General features: G+C 34.6%; 1 protein-coding gene across 4 annotated transcripts in view; it reads right to left on the bottom strand.

The window, feature by feature from the left end:
* Window positions 1–5,257: 5,257 nt before the first annotated feature.
* Window positions 5,258–22,911, bottom strand: part of LOC111044591 — a 45,956-nt gene continuing 28,302 nt past the window's right edge. For all 4 annotated transcript variants that reach the window (XR_002605651.2, XM_039430151.1, XM_039430152.1 and 1 more), the window contains one exon: window positions 5,258–5,578. Coding sequence is in view for 3 of the 4 variants with exons in the window: in XM_039430151.1 (XP_039286085.1) it covers window positions 5,444–5,578 (135 nt within the window). In the remaining variant the exon portion in view is untranslated. The remainder of the gene's footprint in view (window positions 5,579–22,911) is intronic.

A 22,911-nucleotide genomic window follows, 5' to 3' on the forward strand; every position in this document is an offset into this window, starting at 1 on the left:
CATTAAACTCTTTGAAAGTCAAGTCGGTTGGGTAAAGTCTGGGTTTATTTAAAATTGTTTTGATTATTGATTTTTGAATTATGAAAAGCTCTTCTAAGTGAGAATTATAACAGCCCCCCCATACGGATATACCATACTGAATTATGGACTGGACCAGTGCAAAGTAAACCATTTTTAGATGTTTTGAGTTCAGAATTTTTTTTGCTTCGTAGAATTTATAGGATAGATATCTCATACTTCTGCAAATAAATTTTATGTGTATGTCCCACTTCAAATTTTCATCTATTTGGACACCTAGATATTTGGTACTTTTGACTCTTTTTATAGTAGGGCAGGTGCAGTTATTGTTGCAGTTTGAGTGGAGTTTCAGATTTAAATTCTCATCAGGTTTACCAGTTGCATTGAATGCGAAGGTGATGTAATTGGTTTTTTCAATGTTCAGGCTCAGGGTGTTTCTGTCCAACCAATTTTTTATGAGCAAACAGTTCTGTTCTGCAATTTCATGTACCCCAGTCCAAGATTCCCAATGGAAAATAGCTGCAGTGTCATCTGCGAATGATATAGTTGTGGCGTTTTTTAATTTCAGCTTTAATAAGTCATTGACATATAATATAAAGAGGATTGGTGATAGTACCGTTCCCTGAGGCAAACCGTAGGAGGTCATTTTGGAGACATCAGTAAGTCCGTCGATTGTTAAAGACTGGGTTCTATCTCTCAAGTAGCTCTTTATGAGTTCTAGAAACATTCCCCTAAAGCCATATCTTTCGAGTTTATTGTAAAGAAAACTATGTGGTATAGTATCAAAGGCTTTTTTAATATCCAGGAAAACTGCTATAGATTTGTAATTGGAATTCAAGTTTTGTGAAACAGTATTAGAAAATTCAATTAACGCATCTTCGGTACTTTTCGCAGTCTGGAATCCAAATTGATTCTTATCTATTATTAATTTATAATTTTCTCCATGATTTTTGCTAGATTACTAATAAGGCTGATTGGTCTGTAGTTACTTGGGTCCAAGGGATCTCCTTGCTTGAATAAAGGTTTTATCTTGGCGGTTTTGAAATGTTTAGGGAAGTAGCCTTGTTCAAAGCATTTGTTGAAAATCACGGAAAGCGGCTGTGAAATAGTGTGGCTTATATGTTTGAGTACTGTGTTATTGATATTATCCAAGCCTGGGGTGCAGTTATTTTTCAGCTCTTTTATTGTCGCTTGAACTTCATTGAAGTTTGTCGGTCTCATAAAGAAGGAATTCGGTAGAGGAGTTTCAATTACATCGTTGTTGAAATTGAAATTTGGAGAGCTTGTGGGATCATTGTTTATAGTTCTAGCCTGTCTCTCCCCAACATTGGCGAAAAAGTCATTCAACCTCTTGGCATCAACTCCAATTTTACAACACTCTTTCTTCCCCTCCCCGATAGCCTCATTAATACACCTCCAAAGCTTTGAACTATTGGTGTTACATTGTTCTATTTTATCCCTATAATAGTTATCCTTCGCCTCACTTATGAGCCTATTTAATGTATTACGATAAACTCTGTATGTATTTATCGAATCAGCATCTGCAGGGCATTTTCTTATTTTATCATGCATTTTATCCCGTATAATAATTGATCTTATTATTCCGTCCGTAATCCAAGGTTTTAAGGGACGCTTTCGGCGAGGAATATACTTCTTAGTTTTACTTGAATCCATAAAACCATTTATACGATCCACAAAATTGTCAACTAGGGTATCTATAGTATCATCATTTCCAAAAATAGTATTCCAATTTTCTTTTTCCGATTTTTCAGCAATTAGTTTTTAGTTGTATGCAATTTTAACGTTATTTGTAGGCCTGTTTCTATGTGAAGTGGTTTCAGGATTTTTCTCATTACCCAAGTGTAATAGTATCAGTTATTGTTGTTTTGAAAATATTTCCAAAAATATAGTTGAATTTGCTGTTATTTTTGAAAAATATGTGATCTATGCACGATTCAGTTGTGGTCGAGACTCTAGTACTCCCATTTATATAAGACTTATAACCTCTGCTCAGTAAAATATGCAGGTATTCCTGAACCTGTGTGCTAGTTGATTGAATATTAATATTTATATCACCAACCATGCAAACAGTTATTGAATTAGGTATATTATCGAGGAAGTTATTTAGATTGCTGATAAAATTCTCAGTGTTTTGATTTCTAGGTGATCTATAAATTCCTATAATTCTAAAAATTTTTTCATCCGACATTTTCAATTCCAAGCACAAAGAGTTGGCATCAACTATGTTACAGGCAATCTCACAGACATCAATACTATCTCTAACATAAATGCACAGACCGTCGCATTTGTTCATCTTTGAGCATTTATTTACTTCGGTGAAACCTGAGAGTCTTTTTTATATCTATCTAATATTGATTGTTGATCCTTGTTAATAATGAATGACCAATTCTAATTTTATAACAGAAACCGTGAAAAAAGAACTGGTTCTTACGGGATTGGCAGATTGATGTTTAATTCTTCTTCTTCTCATAAGAACTAATGGTTTTTTTAAGGTAGACCTTTGCATGTGACAAGATAAGTTGAATCAAGATTCCCTAGAAGTCAACATAGCATGGTGGTTTTAGAGATTGGCATGAGGTTGCCATGTGTTCAAAATCCTGAACTTCCAAGGTGGAATCTCTGTAAGGCAGTTTGGGCAAAGTTTACTGAAGAAGTGGAAAAAACAGTTTCCAGAATCCCTATCAACATATCAAACTATGGAAGGTTCAGCAGACTGCTTTTCATGGCTGCAAAGAGATCTATTCCAAGAGGCCATAGAAAGAATTATGTCCCATGTTGGAATGCAGAATGTGATGGTTTACTTGCTGAATATAAAGTTTCACCAACTGATGAGCTTGCTAATAGCCTGATAAAAAATTTGGATGAAGGAAGACGCAATCGTTGGATGGAAGCCATGCAGAGTCTGGATTTCACTCACTCCAGCAGAAAATCATGGAGTTTACTCCGAAAGCTGAGTGGGAACACAAGATCCATAAAAAGAGCGGATGTGACTCCTGATCAAATAGCTGACATCTTCCAGGAAAATGGTGATATAGATGTGCCCCCAAAGCTGAAAGCTCAAATGAAGCGGAAACTACAGAAGGAGCTGAAAAACTGCATGCAACAATCCTTTTTGGCTGAGTTGGTAAGTTCTGAAGAGATTATAGCTGCCATTAAAAAGATGAAAGGCAATAGAGCACCAGGAGTTGATGGAGTTCTGCCTGAGTTTATCAAGAATTTGGGACCAAAAGCTATAATGTGGCTCTCAAAGTATTTTTCTGAAGTAATGGCTAGAGCTGAGCTCCCCAAATCCTGGAAACAAACAAAGGTCGTAGCAGTATTGAAGCCAGGAAAAGATCAAAGAGACCCAAAAAGCTATAGACCAAAAGCCCTGTTGTCAGTTGTGTACAAACTTTTCGAACGAGTCCTACTGACAAGAGTAGGGAGCAGAATGGATGAGTGTTTGCCAGAGGAGCAGGCTGGTTTCAGGGAGGGTAGGAGTTGTGAGGAACAAGTATTGGGGCTCACAACTTACATTGAGCATGGGTTTGAGAGAAACCTCAAATCAGGAGCCATATTTCTGGACCTTAGTGCAGCATATGACACAGTGTGGAGATCTGGTCTTCTTCTGAAGTTAGCAAGGATCCTGAAATGCAAGGCAACCGTCAATCTCTTTGGAGCTATTTTGAGAGACCGTACATGCAGAGTGTCTCTTTATGGTAAACTCAGCACTATAAGAAGATTACAAAATGGTTTACCTCAAGGATCGGTTCTTTCACCAATTTTGTTCAATGTTTACACTGCAGACCTGCCTGTTACTCAATCACGCAAGTTTATTTATGCCGATGACATTGGGCTTGTTACTCAAGGTCGAAATTTTGATCAGCTCCAAATTGTGTTGAATGAGGACTTAGAGTTAATGGCAGAATACTTCCAGCAGTGGTTCTTGAAGCCAAACCCGTCCAAAACTGTCTCAACAATATTCCATCTCAGTAACCAGCATGCAAAAAAGACAATTGATCTCAGGTTATGTGGCAAAAGAATATCTCATCAGGAAGCTCCCCGTTACCTAGGAGTCAGATTTGATAGATCCCTCACATATCGACAACATCTGCAGGGGTTGAGAGATAAACTGAAGACAATGCTAAATATCATCAGCAAACTTGCGGGAACAACCTGGGGTTGTGACATGAATGCCCTTCGAACATCAAGTCTTGCACTTCTGTACAGCACAGGGGAGTACTGCTCTTCTGTCTGGGCTCGCAGCAGACATGTTGAGAAAATTGATACAGTTTTCAATGAAACTATGAGGAAGATTAGTGGGACATTGAGACCAACAGAGACTGAGTGGTTGCCTGTGCTTAGTAACATCATGCCTCCAGATCTCAGAAGGTTGGAGAAGAAGAACAAGTTCATTTCTCAGTTACAACACATTCATGAGGATCTCCCAGTCTCAAGAGATTTGGTTAACCCTCCACCAAGGCGCCTCAAGTCAAGAAGATACTTGAGACTTGACGAGCAAGAGGAAATTAGAAGTGCAAGGGAGTTATGGAGACTGAGATGGTTGCAGGGAGAGGTCAGGAACAAAGGCCTTGTGGATGACCCTAATGACATTGTTCCTGGCACCCAGCTGAGACGTAGAGAGTGGTGTGGCCTTAACCGGTTCAGGACGCAGGTGGGAAGGTGTGCTGAGCTGATGACAGCATGGGGATACACATCTGATCCTCTGTGCCAATGTGGACAAATCCAATCAATGAACCACCTAATATCTGAGTGTCCACAATACTCCTATCATGGAGGGCTGTCGGCCCTCCATGATGCTGGAGAAGATGCGTGTCAGTGGCTCCAGAACGTTCTAAATTCTATTGGTATTTGAAATATTAAGTTTAAAATTATGTTTTTTTTCTAATTTTGGCCTATGTATGCATATATATATATATATATATATATATATATATATATATATATATATATATATATATATTATATATATATATATGGTTTTTCTAAGAAGTTCACTAATGAGTACTTGGCTAAAGGTCGAAACATATTGGAGTGGCGAAGGTAAAGCAGAAAGTAGAAGGAAGCGGAGGCATTCAGATAGATGCATTACTTTTAAACACTCAGCTCAACACCTTCGCCATTTCACTACAGTATTTGAACTCGTTTGTTAATATGACCCTTACAGACGTCACTACTATAGAAATGAATGTTTCTGGCAAAAAATTACAAAACTCAATTCACCAACAATATTTACATGATATATTTGCACCAAAAATAATATACACTTTCTGACTAGAGATTAAAATTGACGGTATCTAACTAGCAGTGGGTTAAGAGTTCTTTTGAAAAAACGCCATTCACAAACGATGCAGCTTCTCTGTGAGGGCTAGCACTACAATACAAGCCCTGCATTCTTCTAGTACTATTTGTAGCTGTAGTGCAAGTGTATTTTCCAGTGCTCGTCCAGAAATCTCTTGTAGAAGACTGATAACTTGTCTGGGGACATGGGCTCGTTGTCAAAATCCTTTTTTTGGGTTACCAGGAATTTTTTCCGCTCCTGAAAATAGAACAAAAAATTTTTAACGAAATGGGTATTGAGGTGACCGACATGAATGATATTAGTTCAAATATTTATAAAAGAAATCATGAAATCGGTGGAACCATAGTGAAAAAATAGTAAATGCTATTTTGGATATCTTATGCTATCTTTTCTCTATGGTAGAAGTATGTAAAAGTGGCCGACACAGTGAAAAAATGAAATTATAAATGTATTATTCTCAATTGAAAAGGACTATTTCTATTGCCTGCCTACAAGAACATAACAGTAGACTTTATACAGGTTGGGTCTGAAGACAATGAGTCAGAAGGAGTCCAATAAACCATTTATTTAGTGTGATTCAGTGATGTCACATGAGCTTCAGGCTTGTGCGTGGGTAATGCGAATAGAATAACTGCCTTTATTTTTCCTAGAGAGCGAAGTTTGGGCGCATTTGGCTCTCTCCACTCTCTTACACTCAATTCTCTGTTAGGCCTACATGAGACGGATGATGGAAGATGAGTGTACCTCCACATTGGAGTCCGATGGTAGCAAGCATTCAAAAGGCACCAGTGTTTAATGTTAAGTCGAGCCTAGGCCACAAACTCAAGTTCTGTCGTAAATTTGTCAAACTATTTAAATAAGGATGATACAGCTTTAGATGGATTCCTATAGTGAGGTCCACGTTATAATGGCAGTATTTTATTAACATTGGTGTTGCTATTCTGTTCTATCTCTGCAAAGTTATCAGATCGTTTTTTAATCATGTAGAAATGTTCATTATATATACCTAATAATTATCGAGTGTTCTGGCTGGCTCAGGTCTGGTTCAAGAATCAAGAATTTATTGGCCCATAAAACAACATTACAAAATGTAAGCAATAGGCTTTATCAATAATAGGTAAAATATCACAAGGTAGACTTTACAAACTATCAAATTTACACATATTCCAGGTACTCATTAACAGAATAGAAAGCTTCTAACTGCTTAACATTATCTGGTAGTAAATTAAACATGCGAATTTGTAGGAACTTATGACTTCAGAGTTTAAGTCAATCTTACTGTAGGTCTAGTTATATCATCCCTATGTCCAGTGGAATGTGAATGTACAGAAATATTTTTATTAAAATTAGACAGATTTTCCTTTACGGAGATTAAATTATAATATATATATACAAACAAGGCAAGGTCATAATTTTGTGTTCAACAAAAATTCCTCTACAAGATTCATTGTATTTCATACCAAATATAACTCCAAGTGCTTTCTTTTGCCATATAAATGCTTTTTTTTAAGAAGATGAGTTTCCCCACAGTTTTACTCCATAAATCAAGTGTGAATGGAAGAGACCAAAGTATATCATTTTAATTACATCTAGGTTTACACAATATTTCAATCTTCGTAAGAGAAATGTTACTTTAGAAAGCTTTTTACATAAATTCACTAGGTGATACTCCCAGCTGAGTTTACTATCTAAGTACATTCCTAGTAACTTTACAGGCTTGAAAGTATCATCATTCAGATTCAGATTACCAGTACTTACATTGTTGAGAGAAAATATTATTTGCTGTGTTTTGCTCTCATTCACCTTAAGTAAGTTGGCATTGAACCATACCTTAGACTCATCCATAGCCCTTCCAAGCGTATCCTGAACAGTTTTTATATCAACGTCCTTATGTACCAGAGTGGTATCATCTGCATATAATATTGAAAAGACAGAAACATTTTTACTAAAATAATTTATAAAGACTAGAAACAGAGAAGGGCCAAGGACTGATCCTTGAGGAACCCCCACAGTCACATCAAGGAAATTTGAGTTTGTTCTATTCAAGCTAACTATTTGTTTTCTATTTTTCAAATAACTCTTGATCAGCATGAGCTATAATACCATACTTTTCAAGTTTTTTGCAAAGTATAGAGTGAGAGACATAATCGAACGCTTTGCCAGTAGCATAGAGAAACAATAACATAAGAGTATACGCTATTGTTTCTCTATGCCAGTAGTAAGATAGGCACCTAGTCCAATAGTAGAGATCCAACTGGTTGCTTGAGTTCAAAACATATTCAACAAGTTTTTCAACTGCATCAATAGTAGGCTACTATGATTCGGTCTAAAGCCAAACTGAGAAGGATAAAACAGCTGGTTGTCGACAAAATATTCATAAAGTTGAATTACAATACATGTCTCAATGACTTTACCAATTGCAATTGGTCTACAGTTCTGGGGTTCATTAGGATTCCCCTTCTTATAAACAGGTGTAACTTTGGTAATTTTTAAAAAAATCAGGAAAAACTCCTTTACTCAGTATATAATTTACAATATAAGTTAGTTCAGTTATTTTATTTTATAACCTGAAGATGGTGTAATATCACTGAAACTAGTTGTTAAACTATTTTAAAGTTTTTTTTTTAAATAAAGGGTGTTATAAGATTTGATTTTGTTTTATTAAGTTAGTTCAGATATAAAAACTTTAACTATATTTTTCCACAAATAATTTGACATACCTACAATACACATCCTCAGATTTTGAGTGACTCGTTCTATTTATAAAAAGACTAATGATTGTTTCATCAACCTTCTTAAATTTAAAATTTTAGCTATTCAGATTACTATTGATACTATTATTTAAAAGATAAGAGAAGTCTAAATCATTTACTATTTGTTTGAATATTACCAGTAGCACATGACACATTAACAAAACAATTATTAAACTGCTCAGGAGAGATTGGAATGACCTGTTTTGTTGAATTTACCAGATCACCTTCATTTTTGACAATTTGCCAGGCTGCCTTGCATTGATTTTTGGCCTCAGCTATAAATTATTATTAGCTACAAATTTTGTCCTAGAGATCTGTTGCTTGTATTTTATCTTTAAATTCTTGAACTTAATTTTATACTCAAGGTTATTAGAGATCTTCCATGTGATATAAACAAGCTCTATATCACAAGAAGTAGTTTACGCATATTATCAAGTTCAGGAGTAAACCAGTTCATCACAGATGCTTTTTTCTTACCATTTCTATTTCTAACATTTATGTATGGACAGCTAACATTGAAATACTTTATAAAAATATATAAGAAGTTTCTAACAACACCATTCACCGTACATCTTTGGTATAAATATCAGACCAGTCTGCGGTAGTCAATAACTGTCTGAAATAGTTAAAATAATCTTGAGTAAGAAAACGCTTCTTAATGTATGTTTTACTACATGCATCATCATTTTCAAGCTCAGATACAGGATCTAAATAGAAAGTTGACCAAATACCTACATGATCAGAGATCATGTCCTGTTCTAGAAACTTCAGCTCCACACTGTCGGTTGGAATATTTGATGCTACAATGCCACAATTGAATCTGGTAGGACATTTATGAACACAGTAGATATTAAATGATCTTAGTAGATTTAACAATTCAATACTAGCACTAGCATTTTCTTTTAAGATATCCACATTTAGGTCTCCTGTAATAACTACCTATATGTTTAAAATATTTAGGTCCGTTTGTTAAAAACCTTCATAAACCTGTTCCTCGACTTTCTCAAATCAGAAAATAAACCATTCCATAATTTTGAACCATTTTGTACCCCTTCCTATATTGGGGTAAGAGCGATTGGAGTACAGCCCCCTAGTACCTACTCCGACTTTCTCCAAAATCTATATAAACTATACCAAAAGAAAATACAATTTTGTACCACCAAGAAAAAATTTGTACCCCTCCCCATCATAAGTTATTAGAGTTTGAAAGTTTTGTATCAAATCTTGTGATACAGAAGTGATTATACAGAAGTTGTCTATAATCTGCTGCATATCATTTGAACCAATATAAGAATAATACAAAACAGAAAATACTGTTGTTTATTCCACTGAAACTAATATTTTGGTATTTATCAATGTCAATAGCGAAAATGAAACCTTTTCTTCCCTTTCCAATTGGAAAATAATTTTGTACCCCTTTTTATTTCGTGTTATTGAGGTGGAAATTGAACTATTCATTACAGTAAAAAATGACAAAGAAACTTCAGAAATCGTGATTAAGGCAGGATGCACACCGGAGAAACGCGTTTCGTGGAAAAAGTTTCAGGAAACGTGAAACGAAAGTTGCTCGCAATCGACTGATAAGATTAAGCAGGGAACGTTTCTATTGTATGTATGCGCGAGTGAAACGGATTGCATGAAACAAGTTTCATGAAAGAGGGCTTCACGAAATGCGTTTCTCCGGTGTGCATCCCGCCTAAAACGTTTCATTCATTACAGAAAGACGTTTTCCACCTGATCTGAGAAAACATAATTATTATGTACCCCTACTCATCATAAGTTATATGAGTTCAAAAGTTTTGTATCAATTGTGATACAGAAGTGATCATATGCATTGTCTAAAATCTGCTGCGTATAATTTGAAGAACCAATTAGAATGATACAAAAGAAACAAAATGTTGTTTAGGCCACTAGAACTCAAATACAGGTATTTATCATTGTCAATAGCAAAAGTGGAACCTTTTCTTCCCTTAACAATTGAAAAATAATTTTGTACCCCTTTTCACTTTCCTTGCTCTATTACCATAGGTAAGGAAAGTATTACTTTCCAAAAAAAATTAAGGTACCCTAATTTAAAATTTTCTAGGCCTATACGTTTCAAGGTCCCCTGAGTCCAAAAACATGATTTTTGGGTGTTGGTCTGTGTGTGTGTGTGTATGTCTGTGAACATGATAACTCCATTCCTAATCAACCGATTGACTTGAAATTTTAAACTTAAGGTCCTTATACCATGAGGATCTGCCAATAAGAAATTCAATGAAATTGAATTCAAAATGGCGGATAATTACTAAAAAACATGTTTATCACGGATTTCTCGAAAACGGCTCTAACGATTTTCTTCAAATTTATACCATGGATAGCTATTTATATTTATAAGCCCTATCAACTGACATGAGTCTCATTTCTGGGAAAATTTCAGGAGCTCCGTAATATTCTTGACAAAAATGGCGGATAATCACTAAAAAACCATGTTTTTCAAGGTTTTCTCAAAAACGGCTCTAACGATTTTCCTCAAATTTATACCATGGATAGCTATATATAAGCCCTATCAACTGACATGAGTCTCATTTCTGGGAAAATTGCAGGAGCTCCATAATATTCTTGAGAAAAATGGCGGATGATTACTAAAAAGCCATGTTTTTCACGATTTTCTCAAAAATGACTTGACCAATTTTTTTCAAATTCATACCCTGTATGGTGGCATGCCAAATGACCGATTCCCATTTGGCCGAAATTATTATTTTGTTGCAAAAGATCGAAAATTGAAGAATCCCAAATGGTAGAATTGAAACTTGTACTTTCCCAAATGGTCGAAAAGTTTTAATAGTAATCCCATTTGACCGAAAATCTTAGCTGTGGCAAAAGGTCGAAGATTTGATTTTCCCATCCGACCGATTCTCAAACAGTCGAATCCCATTTGATAGAAAAATGTTGTAGTTCGTCGCAATTGGTCGAATCCTATTAGGTAGAAGAGTTTTGTAGTTTGTCGCAAATAGTCGAATCCCAAAAGGTCGAAAGTATACTTTCCCATATGGTCGAATCCCATCTAGCCGATGAGATTCGATCATTTGCGACAAACTACAACATTTTTCTATCGAATGGGATTCGACTGTTTGAGAATCGGTCAGATGGAAAAATGAAATCTTCGACCTTTTGCGACAGTTGAGATTTTCGGCCAAATGGGATTACTATTAAAATTTTTCGACCATTTGGGAAAGTTCAAGTTTAGTGGCATGTCAAATGACCGATTCCCATTTGGTCGAAATTATTATTTTGTTGCAAAAGATCGAAAATTGAAGAATCCCAAATGATAGAATTGAAACTTCTATTTTCCCAAATGGTCGAATCCCAAATGATCGAAAAGTTTTAATAGTAATCTCATTTGGCCGAAAATCTAAACTGTCGCAAAAGGTCGAAAATTTGATTTTCCCATCTGACCGATTCTCAAACAGTCAAATCCCATTTGATAGAAAAATGTTGCTGTTCGTCGCAAATGGTCGAATCCCATTAGGTCGAAAAAATTTGTAGTTTGTCGCAAAAAGTCGAATCCCATTTGGTAGAAAAGTTTTGAATTTTGTGGCAATGATCGAATCCCATCAGACCGATAGCCGAGTGAGAAACTGGAGCGAAAGGAATTAATAGAAAAACCGGTTCTACCTATTGCGCTCAGAATGTGTTGAGCTGCGCCCCTAGATTTTACATGCCATATCCGATCACGAAAAAACTTGGCACACATTTTCATGAAGAAGAAGAAGAAGAAGAAGAAAATATATGTCTTCATGATTTAATTTTACGTTTCCATGAATAAATTACACTTAGTATTCTTGTTCCTAATTTATCATACTTCTACATACCTTACATCAATTTATCATCGGTGCTGCGTTAGAAAATGAATTACCTAAGTTATATGCTTTGTCTAATAACATACAAGGAACACAATCCCGTTTTTTCCAACAGATACTGACTTCTGATACTGACTTTATGTATCTCATTATATCCAGTTGCATTTCTATTTGAATATTGTGAGAAATTGATCATTCTGATTAAATTTGAAAGTCAATTTCAAAAAAGAATTATTTCTTAATAACGAATTGTAATATAGGAAATGAAACTATTAACTTTCTACTTATGAATATAAGGAGCCTGAGGAAAAATTTTGAAGAGTTTATCATCGGTGCTGCATTGGAAAATGAATAAAATTATCTGCTTTGAATTATTCCTAATCTTTTCATTGCTTTTATTAGATTTTCTTTTGTTTTATTTCTCAGTCTACGTTTTTTGGAAATAATGTCACGTTTTGTTTCTTCTGAAGAAATTTGAAGTATTACAAGATTAAAACATATACAATATTCTATCTGGTATTCATTGGGAAACTACATACTCAGAATATGATAATTTGAATGAATGGAGACTATTTCATAGAATACAGATGGAAATAAACTGGAAGTTGCATTTGTTCAAATGCAAATAAATAATTATTATTAAACGAAGATCCCAATTAAATAACCCAGTTGTCAATATTTGCAGTAGCAGAAGTCTTCTGGGTGATTTACAGCATTTAATTGGGATTTTAGTCTAATAATTATAATTTCTTAGAATATTTTCGTGTTTTTTAGAAAGAGATGTCCGCTTTGTGAATAATACCAGAGACCAATGATGCGATTGTACATAAAATAAACTAATGATAATTAATTCAATAGCGTTACCTTTTTCTATGGTAGAACATAATAAAATAAGCCTACTGCTCTCCAGAACTTCACAAAGCTTACCAATTACTATTCTCGTGAATCTCACAAGTTCTTCTTTCACAACTTCATAGAAAAATTGTAAAAAATCATAATTCATGCCTCATACACTTGGCACTTTATCAATTAATCTGCATCAATATGACAATATTTCTAACTAATCTGCATCAATATCCATCTCTTTCTGTGTTAATATTCAAAAAGCTACATTAACAATTGAATATTGATCATCAACGGAAAATATAGACTTGAAATATTCCCAAAGTGAGAGTACTTTACCAAAATTCATGTAATAGTTGGAAAACTATGAGAGATAAAAAACATTTTGCATTCAAATGAACTATTATTCTCTCTATTATTTTGAACTCATCATTAATTTCGGTGGGATTGGATCACAACAGGATATTTCAGGAATACGTTTTTAGGCATTTTTAGTCAGCATCTGGCAGGGAACTGGTCTCCCCGACAGTAAAGCTCCTTTTAAAACCACATTCGAGGGGATCTACTGACGGCGTCAACTGAGCTCCTGAGAGAGGAGCTTTACTGACGGGGAGACTAGTTGTCGTCAGCGTCCGAGGAGCTTAGTTGTCGTCTACGGTCCCGACAACTTGTCCCCTCTGAACCAGTAGAGGATTTACTGTCGGGGAGACTAGTTGACGCTAGCGTGCAAGGAGCTTGATTGTTGTCACCGAACCCGACAACCAAGCTCCTCGCACGAAACTATTTCATGAAAAATCATTATAAGGAAATTATGATTGATGTTAAAAATTAGAAATTGATTTCCAGAAAAATTTACTTTTATGGACTTAGTGGATTTTCCTTTTATGGATTCCACTTTCCTTTGATTCCTCTTGTCAGCAGATTGATTATGAATAATTCTATAGCAATGGTTTACAAAACATCCCACTGCGTTGGTCGCTTTTCATGGATTAGCGTGGGTCTACTTTGCGGCGGGCCTTAGGACTCGCTGCCACACAACCCTTTACATTTCATATTAGAAGAAAATACAGTACTATATTAAAAAATCAAGATCAACTTTGATCAATCATAATTAATCGAAAGAGTATAGTTACAAATTAATGAATTCAAAAGAGAACAGTGACAAATTGATGTAGAATTATTCCTACAATTCACATTACAAGGAAAAACAAAAATATAAGAGTATAAAGTTTCAATCTGAAGTTTTGAATGCCATAAGTTGAAGACTGAACAGTAGATCAGAGTTTTGCTTGATGATATAGACTATGTTATATTCTATGCATACATTGTGAAGTTGTGCTCCTGGGGGGGTTATCTCTTATGATAGAGTCCCACGTTATGAAGCTATTGTGAGAAGTTGTAGATTGTAATTTCTTCACAGATAATATGGTGTTTCTGGTACTTACAAGAGCAGTCTCTAAATTCCCTCTTTTGCGAATAAATTCACAAAAAATTAAGGCCTTCCGGCTCGCAAAATTACTGGGTTCAAACCTCAGCTCTAGCTCAGTGGTAGAAACATGAATTTTACAAGTACAAATTATCACCATAAGGTTCAAGGACCAGGTATTGATAATTCTTACCGCTGCTTCTATGAAGTTCTTGAAGAATACCAGTAAGGAAATTAAAAGAATATTTGATGACTGATTATCAGTAACCATGTACCACTAGAGAATAATCAGGATCAACTATAGTTGTTTCTAGTTGATTCTTAAAACGCTCGTCGTGAGTACAAGTATTCACCATATACCCTTTCAAAATTCCTTAGAACTTACAACGCCAGTTCTTGAAGCTCTCTGGATCCTTATATGATATAACTGGAACCTTATTACTATAATTTCTTAATATGCTTGTTCTGGCTGATAAACTGAATATCATCAAAGGATGATAAATATTGAGTGCTTTGAATAAGGTTAATATTATTTGATTCAATAATTTTAAATGCTGCTAAATATTTGGTGATATTAAAACAGCTCAAACTATATAACACGAGATGAATTGGGATTGTCACGTTATTCTTTATATTTAAATAACGATTAGCCTCCTGCTTGGCATCAGTCGGTAAAGCATGAGATTTAATATAATTAGGTCGTGGTTTTCTAATAGTATTCAGTCTTAAAAAATCTTGATAGGCCTAGATATGGGCTTCTCCTATAACTCTTGTAATTCAATAAATAATAAGTATATATAAAAATGATACTTATACTATAGAGATGAGGAATAAAAATAAATTGCACACCATGAAAATTTCACACATATATTACACAAATAATGCAAAGATCAATCGAGGCAAAAAATATATATAGAGCGATAAAAAATATAATATAAAAAAAAATAGAACAATATTTGAAATCAAATAAAAATATCACAGGCTAAACTTTATATTCTAGATTTGTGGCACGAATCATTACCATGTGCCTTTATCTTGAAATCATATGCATTCTTTGGCATGTAGCCGTGACATGTACTTGCTAATACTTGTCGGCTTGGATAATTCAATCAAAAATATGTGCTCTAAAATCAGCTTGATACTTAGCCACTAATAATCCAAATATATATATATATTAAAATCTCTAGTATTAGTAGATTTATTTGTATCGAATATATATTTTTATCTCAGGGTGCAAGATTCGGCACCTGACGGAATAGGTAGAGCCATTCATCTAGTGAATTAGAACTATAATAATTATCGCAAATTGTATTGCAAAAAATTAAATATTATATGCATATGTTTTATAGCCTAGATTCGTACTTCTTTGATTAAATAGAAATTTCTAAAATATTGATCTATATTTTTCTTTCAATTAAATACCTTTAATACTAATTTTTACTTGCGCAAGTATTACTCTTATTAATTTCTCAATTTATAATAACCCTTTCGGCGAGCTAGCTTTGATCATCAGATTAATTCGAAGCACTAGGGCGCCCATCACTAATTCAAATTTAATCACTCACGTGTCGAAAATCTTCTTGTAAGCCGCCGATGTCGATCCAACTCCATGTGGTCCGGGAATATGGTAGCCGGAATCGTCTCCTCCAAGGGGTTATAAATTTAATTCAAAAATGAAAATGACTTCTGCTTCACAATAGCATCACGAAGTCTTTTAAGAAATTTAATAATTTACTTTAACTTTAACTTTTACAAAATCATTAGTAAGGTACTACGCTCTAAAATATTTGGGGTCCTCTTATGGTGGCATTTGGCTGGCGAGTGCTGGTTCTTCCTTCTCAAGTTTTACAGATCCTCTTTCCGACTTTCAAATTAGCATAAAATTTAAATATCTCAATCCTCCGCCATTAATTCAAATAGATCTTACAAAAAATGCTAAAATATTGCTTAGATTATATGATTAATAATTTCTTTGCATTCGAGCCATATTGATAACATAGATTACACAAATTTTTACACAAAATCTAGTACATTTATATAAATATATATAAATATTTTGAATTGGCCTACAGTTGCCGCCTATTAACTGCCGTTTTACTATTGGTGCATGCAAATTTTATTAGGTATTCATGCGCCTGGTACTCTTATTTCCTGAATACATTAATTATTTTTATTTGGTTTTTTATTTATGCTCTTTGCATGCTAGTTAATATTCTATATATTAATATTAATTCCATACTAACTAATAATTAGCCACGTGGACGGGTGTTTTTTCACATTGCACACCATCCGAATGCAATAAAGCTCTGCCAAGGGGTTTTGGTCAGATTCTACGTTCTTCGGTTTGATCGATCTCTAGGTCACCGATCCGTGAATACATCTACATAACCTCAATCTTCAAATATTTTATATAATAATCTATTTATGAGCAATAAACTTCCTTCAAATCCTTTTTAGGTTCTTGTACCATTTAGCCAGAACAAGCTGATGCTATCTAATCTTGGTTATTATCTGCTTGGCGATATTAGCCAATTACTTTATTTTTAGACCTATTACTATTTCTGTTAGGCTTTTATCTACCCAGATTTAAATATGTTACACGCGCCCCTGGGTTTGAATTCAAAATATTTGAGAATCACAATGTTTTTAATGAAAACCCACCCTTCAATACATCGATATACACTATACTTTATTTATAAATTATACTCTCATACTTCTATCACAGATCGCAGACATATTTGCTGCATCTCCTTTATACCTTTATCAAATACAATAACAAATTCTCCTCCTCAACACACATAAAATATCATAAATATAAACTTCTAAACGTACTCCTCCTGACGCCACTTAAAACATAGTAATTTTTAAATTCGCCGCTTGCAGGGCCACCAACCTAACTACACACATTTCATGATTCTCACAAATGATTCCTTTTAGACAATAATTTTGATTCACAAATTCTGGGCTTATATCTTAGAGTATTTCTTAGGTCTTAATATAAATAATTTTCTATACATCAGTACAATACTTTTCTTTTGTTAATGGCTCTTTGGTTTTTTGGTAGCTTGTATTCACTTTAACTCTTTTCCGGTAACAAACGTGGCATAATTAAAAGTAATAAATATAAAACATATAAATAAATATACCGACATTAATAAATATAATAAATAACAATAATAAATAACAATTTTGGGTTACCATACTTTTTCATAATCATATGTTTGCAGGCATTACATATTTGATTCAGGTGGCCTTGCCCAGCTGGTCACTGGTTCTACATAATTTGCTGTCGAATTTCATAATTATTAACCTAACTGCTCAATTTTTTCTCTTAAAAAAGGTAATTAACAAATTTTAATTTTACTATCCCCGCTTGTGTCCTTTTTTATCTGATGTATATAATTTAATTACATATTTAAAAATTATTCTTTTTCTTATTGCAGGCTTCTAACGGTTGGAAGGAATTAAAACATTGGATTGTTGCCACGCGGTCCTATACCAAGCTTAGATTTATTAAGGAAGGTTAGTAATCGGTTTGATAATAATGTTTTCCTTGATTTCTTATCATATTTATTTCAAATTCTGTGATGTGGTTAGTAGAAATTTCGTGGCTTTCCCGTATCTTTTGGTTTTCTGCTTGTAGCTGTTGTAGGCTGGCTAGGTTATCTGCTGTTCGTTGGTGAGGCTGTCCTAATTGATAATTTATCTTCATGAATTTAAAGCCCTTGTATCTGGTGTACTCTTTCTTCAAATAACTCCTTGTTCCTTTAATAATTGTTTCTTTTAATCTGTTCTTTTCCGATTCATCCTGCACTCTTAACTCATCATTCCTTTCATTTTCATCTAATATTCTTGATTTCGGCTCATTTTAACTCTTTAGGCTTACAACAATAAACATTTTTATAATATTAACTTTCCAATTATCAATCATAGATTCATTTAATAATAGCAATACAATATTTTCCATCATGTCTACAACACACTCTTTTATTAATATCACAGCCATTATAACAAATAGTATACAATATATAAGAACATTTATTATCTCCTTAATAGTATTATCTCTCATCATATAATATCCAGGTACTTTCTCTTTCTTAATATAATTCCTTATTGCTCTTAATTTTATTAACCACTTTCTGTCCATCAATATCCACAAGTAATCCATTCCATTATTGTTGCCCATGCACGAATCCATATTTGTTCTATCGGTTCCATTTTTAATCCATTCATTTGGTCCATTTTGCCGGTCACATAGCTGGTTTGCACTCTTGAAACGTATGTGCCGCGGATGCATGACGTCGGTGGTCTGTTCTCCAACCTGGTCCCGGTCCGGTATCCTCCTCGGGCGTTTAAAACGTGCATGCGGCCTCCATCGGTGCGCGCGGTTCCTCCGTTTCTTCCGCCTCCGGGCCTTGCGATGCATCTTCTTCTCCTGAATGCCGTCCTCCTCGTCCTGATACCGGTCGGGTGTCCTCGGGCGCCTCCGTCTCCGGGCCTTGCGGTGGTCGCTCCTCTTGTCCGGTAGTCCGTCCTCCCTGTTGTCGTCCTCTTGGTCCGGGTCCTTGGTCTGCTGTGGGGTCAAATGATGCGCGGGTGTGGTGGCGGTCTCTTGATGCGCGAGTGTGACTTTCAAAGCGGGTAGTATGGTGGCGGTCTCTTGATGTGCGGGCTGCTCTACCTGCGGTGATGGATTGTCGGCGGGGAACAGGATGCTCAGTAGGGGATTGATGCTTACAGCTGGTTTTTGGTGGTGGTTTATCTGGTATTGGCTTCGGTTCTTCTAATACTATTTTCGGTAAATCATTTCTAAAGGTGGTGTATGATGTTGAAATTTCTTGATTTTCGTTGTTTGTTTCATTGGAGCTTGTAGGTGTTATATCGGGGGTATCATATAGTCCTGGTTTATTAGCTGTAGTTTTCTGTATATCTGGTGGCGGGTTGTTGGGTGTTGGGTTCTGTGTTTTTTGGTGATTTGATCTGGACGCATGCTCTAATGTGTAGTTTGTACTTATTTGATGAGGTGGCGGTTTGTAATTTCTATTATAATTATTCTGAGTGTAATCATTATTTGTGTTAAATCGATCATGGCCATAATAATAATTTCTTTCATAGGTTTGCTGTGGATAATGGTTTGTTTGACGATTCTGAAAACTTCTATTATTCCAGCTGTTATTTTGATTATGATTATAGCGGCGTTTAAATTGAGGGGTAGATCGTGAGCAATCATATGGTACTGATTCATAATTTTGGCTGTTATACTGATTAATTTTGAGTTATGTTGATTTTGTGCGTATCTCTGGTCTGAACGGTGGTTTGATATTGCCATCACAGACTGTATGCCATATAAATGATTATCAGCTGCTTGCAATCAGTAATGGGTTGTGTGGCGAGTGCCATTCTAACTTGATACGGTAGCTTCTTTAAAATAATACTTGCTAATGCCGATTCATTAATGGGCTCGCTCAATTGAGAATTTTTAAACTGTAGGGCAGTGACGAAAGTGGTACATGCACCATCTAAGTTAGGGTTGAAATCGCATGATATAATGTCCGCTAGCACGTCCAACTGTTTACTTCTGCTCCAATACTGTTCCAGGAAGACAGCTACAAACTCATCCAATGATGTAAATTCATGGGCTCTACTCCGAAAGAACATCAGGGGTTCGCCAATCAATAAACTAGTCAAACGAAGACGCCAAAAATTCCAAGAGGTGGGTGTTAATGATTGAACTAGTTTTATCTGATCTATAAATTCTTTAGGTTGGAGATAGCGGTCTGTATTGTCAAAACGGCCTAATTCATTGAAACTGTGTAGTGAATCAAACGTTGCTATGGGAATAGGCTCTATATTCTCGTGCGGAAATTGATGTATTTGACTTTCAAGTTGTACTAACTTCTCTTGGGCCTGTTTCCAATGACTAGAAGCTTCTGTTTCATTATCTACTACTTCGGCATTTAATTCAGATGAAAATAATTGCTGTTCTCCAACGGCTGTCTCCAATGAATTAAGTTGTACTTTGTTTTGATTTATATCAGAATTTAGGTGAGCTATTTGTGTAGATTTACTATTCTGTTGTTTATTTATGGAAATAAGTTGACTATTGTTCCTGTTTGTAGCTATTTCATGAATTGTGAAGTGTTTTGTGCTGGTAGGTTATCTATTCTTTCCGCAGTCTCCTTATCCATTCTTACCGATGTATCCTTCAGTGATTCCCGCATTTCCTTCATTTCCGCCTTTAAGTTCTTCATTACTGTGGTCATTGTTTTTTCTAAACTATTAGAAAATGACTTGATCATCCCCTCTACTATAACCCTTCTTATTGCTTCTTGGGAGACATTTAACGGTTTATTACTGTTCACAGGATTCTTGGCGGTGATTGAAGAGATCTGGGCGTTGGACTCCATCGCGCCCCCCTCAGCGTCGATCTCCGCTACTATCGCCGTCTGCAGTGTGTCTGCTACCTTACTTTGCGTGGACGAAAAGAGACTCATATTTTAAAAATGGATTAAGTGTCAAGTGTTTGTTAAAAAAGTGAAAGTTTTGGCCAACAAGGCATTAATAAGGACACAAATGAGGATAGGCCTATGGACATTACAAGCCAGGTAACCTATTTATTACTTAAGCTCTTATAATATAATAATACTATTCATTGATTTCTGACTAGCAGTTTAGCCCATAAAATATAATAGCTCTCTCTATAAAATATATTTTCTACAGTACTATAATATAAAATTTTCTTTAAAACATATAATTTCTCTCTATTTAAAGCTCTTGATTCCCCAAAAAGTAATACAAATTTCCCTTCGCCAGTTTTCCTCAAACTCGTATAAGTTATCTATAATTTTCAGTATGGTTATTGACTTAATTTCAAATAATTATTCAATGAGCTTGGCTCTCATCATCAGTCCCACGTTGGTACGACATGTCTTTCTGTCACGTTATTCTTTATATTTAAATAACGATTAGCCTCCTGCTTGGCATCAGTCGGTAAAGCATGAGATTTAATATAATTAGGTCGTGGTTTTCTAATAGTATTCAGTCTTAAAAAATCTTGATAGGCCTAGATATGGGCTTCTCCTATAACTCTTGTAATTCAATAAATAATAAATATATATAAAAATGATACTTATACTATAGAGATGAGGAATAAAAAATAAATTGCACACCATGAAAATTTCACACATATATTACACAAATAATGCAAAGATCAATCGAGGCAAAAAATATATATAGAGCGATAAAAAATATAATATAAAAAAAATAGAACAATATTTGAAATCAATAAAAATATCACAGGCTAAACTTTATATTCTAGATTTGTGGCACGAATCATTACCATGTGCCTTTATCTTGAAATCATATGCATTCTTTGGCATGTAGCCGTGACATGTACTTGCTAATACTTGTCGGCTTGGATAATTCAATCAAAAATATGTGCTCTAAAATCAGCTTGATAACTTAGCCACTAATAATCCAAATATATATATATATTAAAATCTCTAGTATTTAGTAGATTTATTTGTATCGAATATATATTTTTATCTCAGGGTGCAAGATTCGGCACCTGACGGAATAGGTAGAGCCATTCATCTAGTGAATTAGAACTATAATAAATTATCGCAAATTGTATTGCAAAAAATTAATATTATATGCATATGTTTTAATAGCCTAGATTTCGTACTTCTTTGATTAAATAGAAATTTCTAAAATATTGATCTATATTTTTCTTTCAATTAAATACCTTTATACTAATTTTTACTTGCGCAAGTATTACTCTTATTAATTTCTCAATTTATAATAACCCTTTCGGCGAGCTAGCTTTGATCATCAGATTAATTCGAAGCACTAGGGCGCCCATCACTAAATTCAAATTTAATCACTCACGTGTCGAAAATCTTCTTGTAAGCCGCCGATGTCGATCCAACTCCATGTGGTCCGGGAATATGGTAGCCGGAATCGTCTCCTCCAAGGGGTTATAAATTTAATTCAAAAATGAAAATGACTTCTGCTTCACAATAGCATCACGAAGTCTTTTAAGAAATTTAATAATTTACTTTAACTTTAACTTTTACAAAATCATTAGTAAGGTACTACGCTCTAAAATATTTGGGGTCCTCTTATGGTGGCATTTGGCTGGCGAGTGCTGGTTCTTCCTTCTCAAGTTTTACAGATCCTCTTTCCGACTTTCAAATTAGCATAAAATTTAAATATCTCAATCCTCCGCCATTAAATTCAAATAGATCTTACAAAAAATGCTAAAATATTGCTTAGATTATATGATTAATAATTTCTTTGCATTCGAGCCATATTGATAACATAGATTACACAATTTTTACACAAAATCTAGTACATTTATATAAATATATATAAATATTTTTGAATTGGCCTACAGTTGCCGCCTATTAACTGCCGTTTTACTATTGGTGCATGCAAATTTTATTAGGTATTCATGCGCCTGGTAACTCTTATTTCCTGAATACATTAAATTATTTTTATTTGGTTTTTTATTTATGCTCTTTGCATGCTAGTTAATATTCTATATATTAATATTAATTCCATACTAACTAATAATTAGCCACGTGGACGGGTGTTTTTTCACATTGCACACCATCCGAATGCAATAAAGCTCTGCCAAGGGGTTTTGGTCAGATTCTACGTTCTTCGGTTTGATCGATCTCTAGGTCACCGATCCGTGAATACATC

Source organism: Nilaparvata lugens, chromosome 6, assembly GCF_014356525.2.
Source record: "Nilaparvata lugens isolate BPH chromosome 6, ASM1435652v1, whole genome shotgun sequence".
In the NCBI taxonomy this organism is placed as follows: Eukaryota; Metazoa; Arthropoda; class Insecta; order Hemiptera; family Delphacidae; genus Nilaparvata; species Nilaparvata lugens.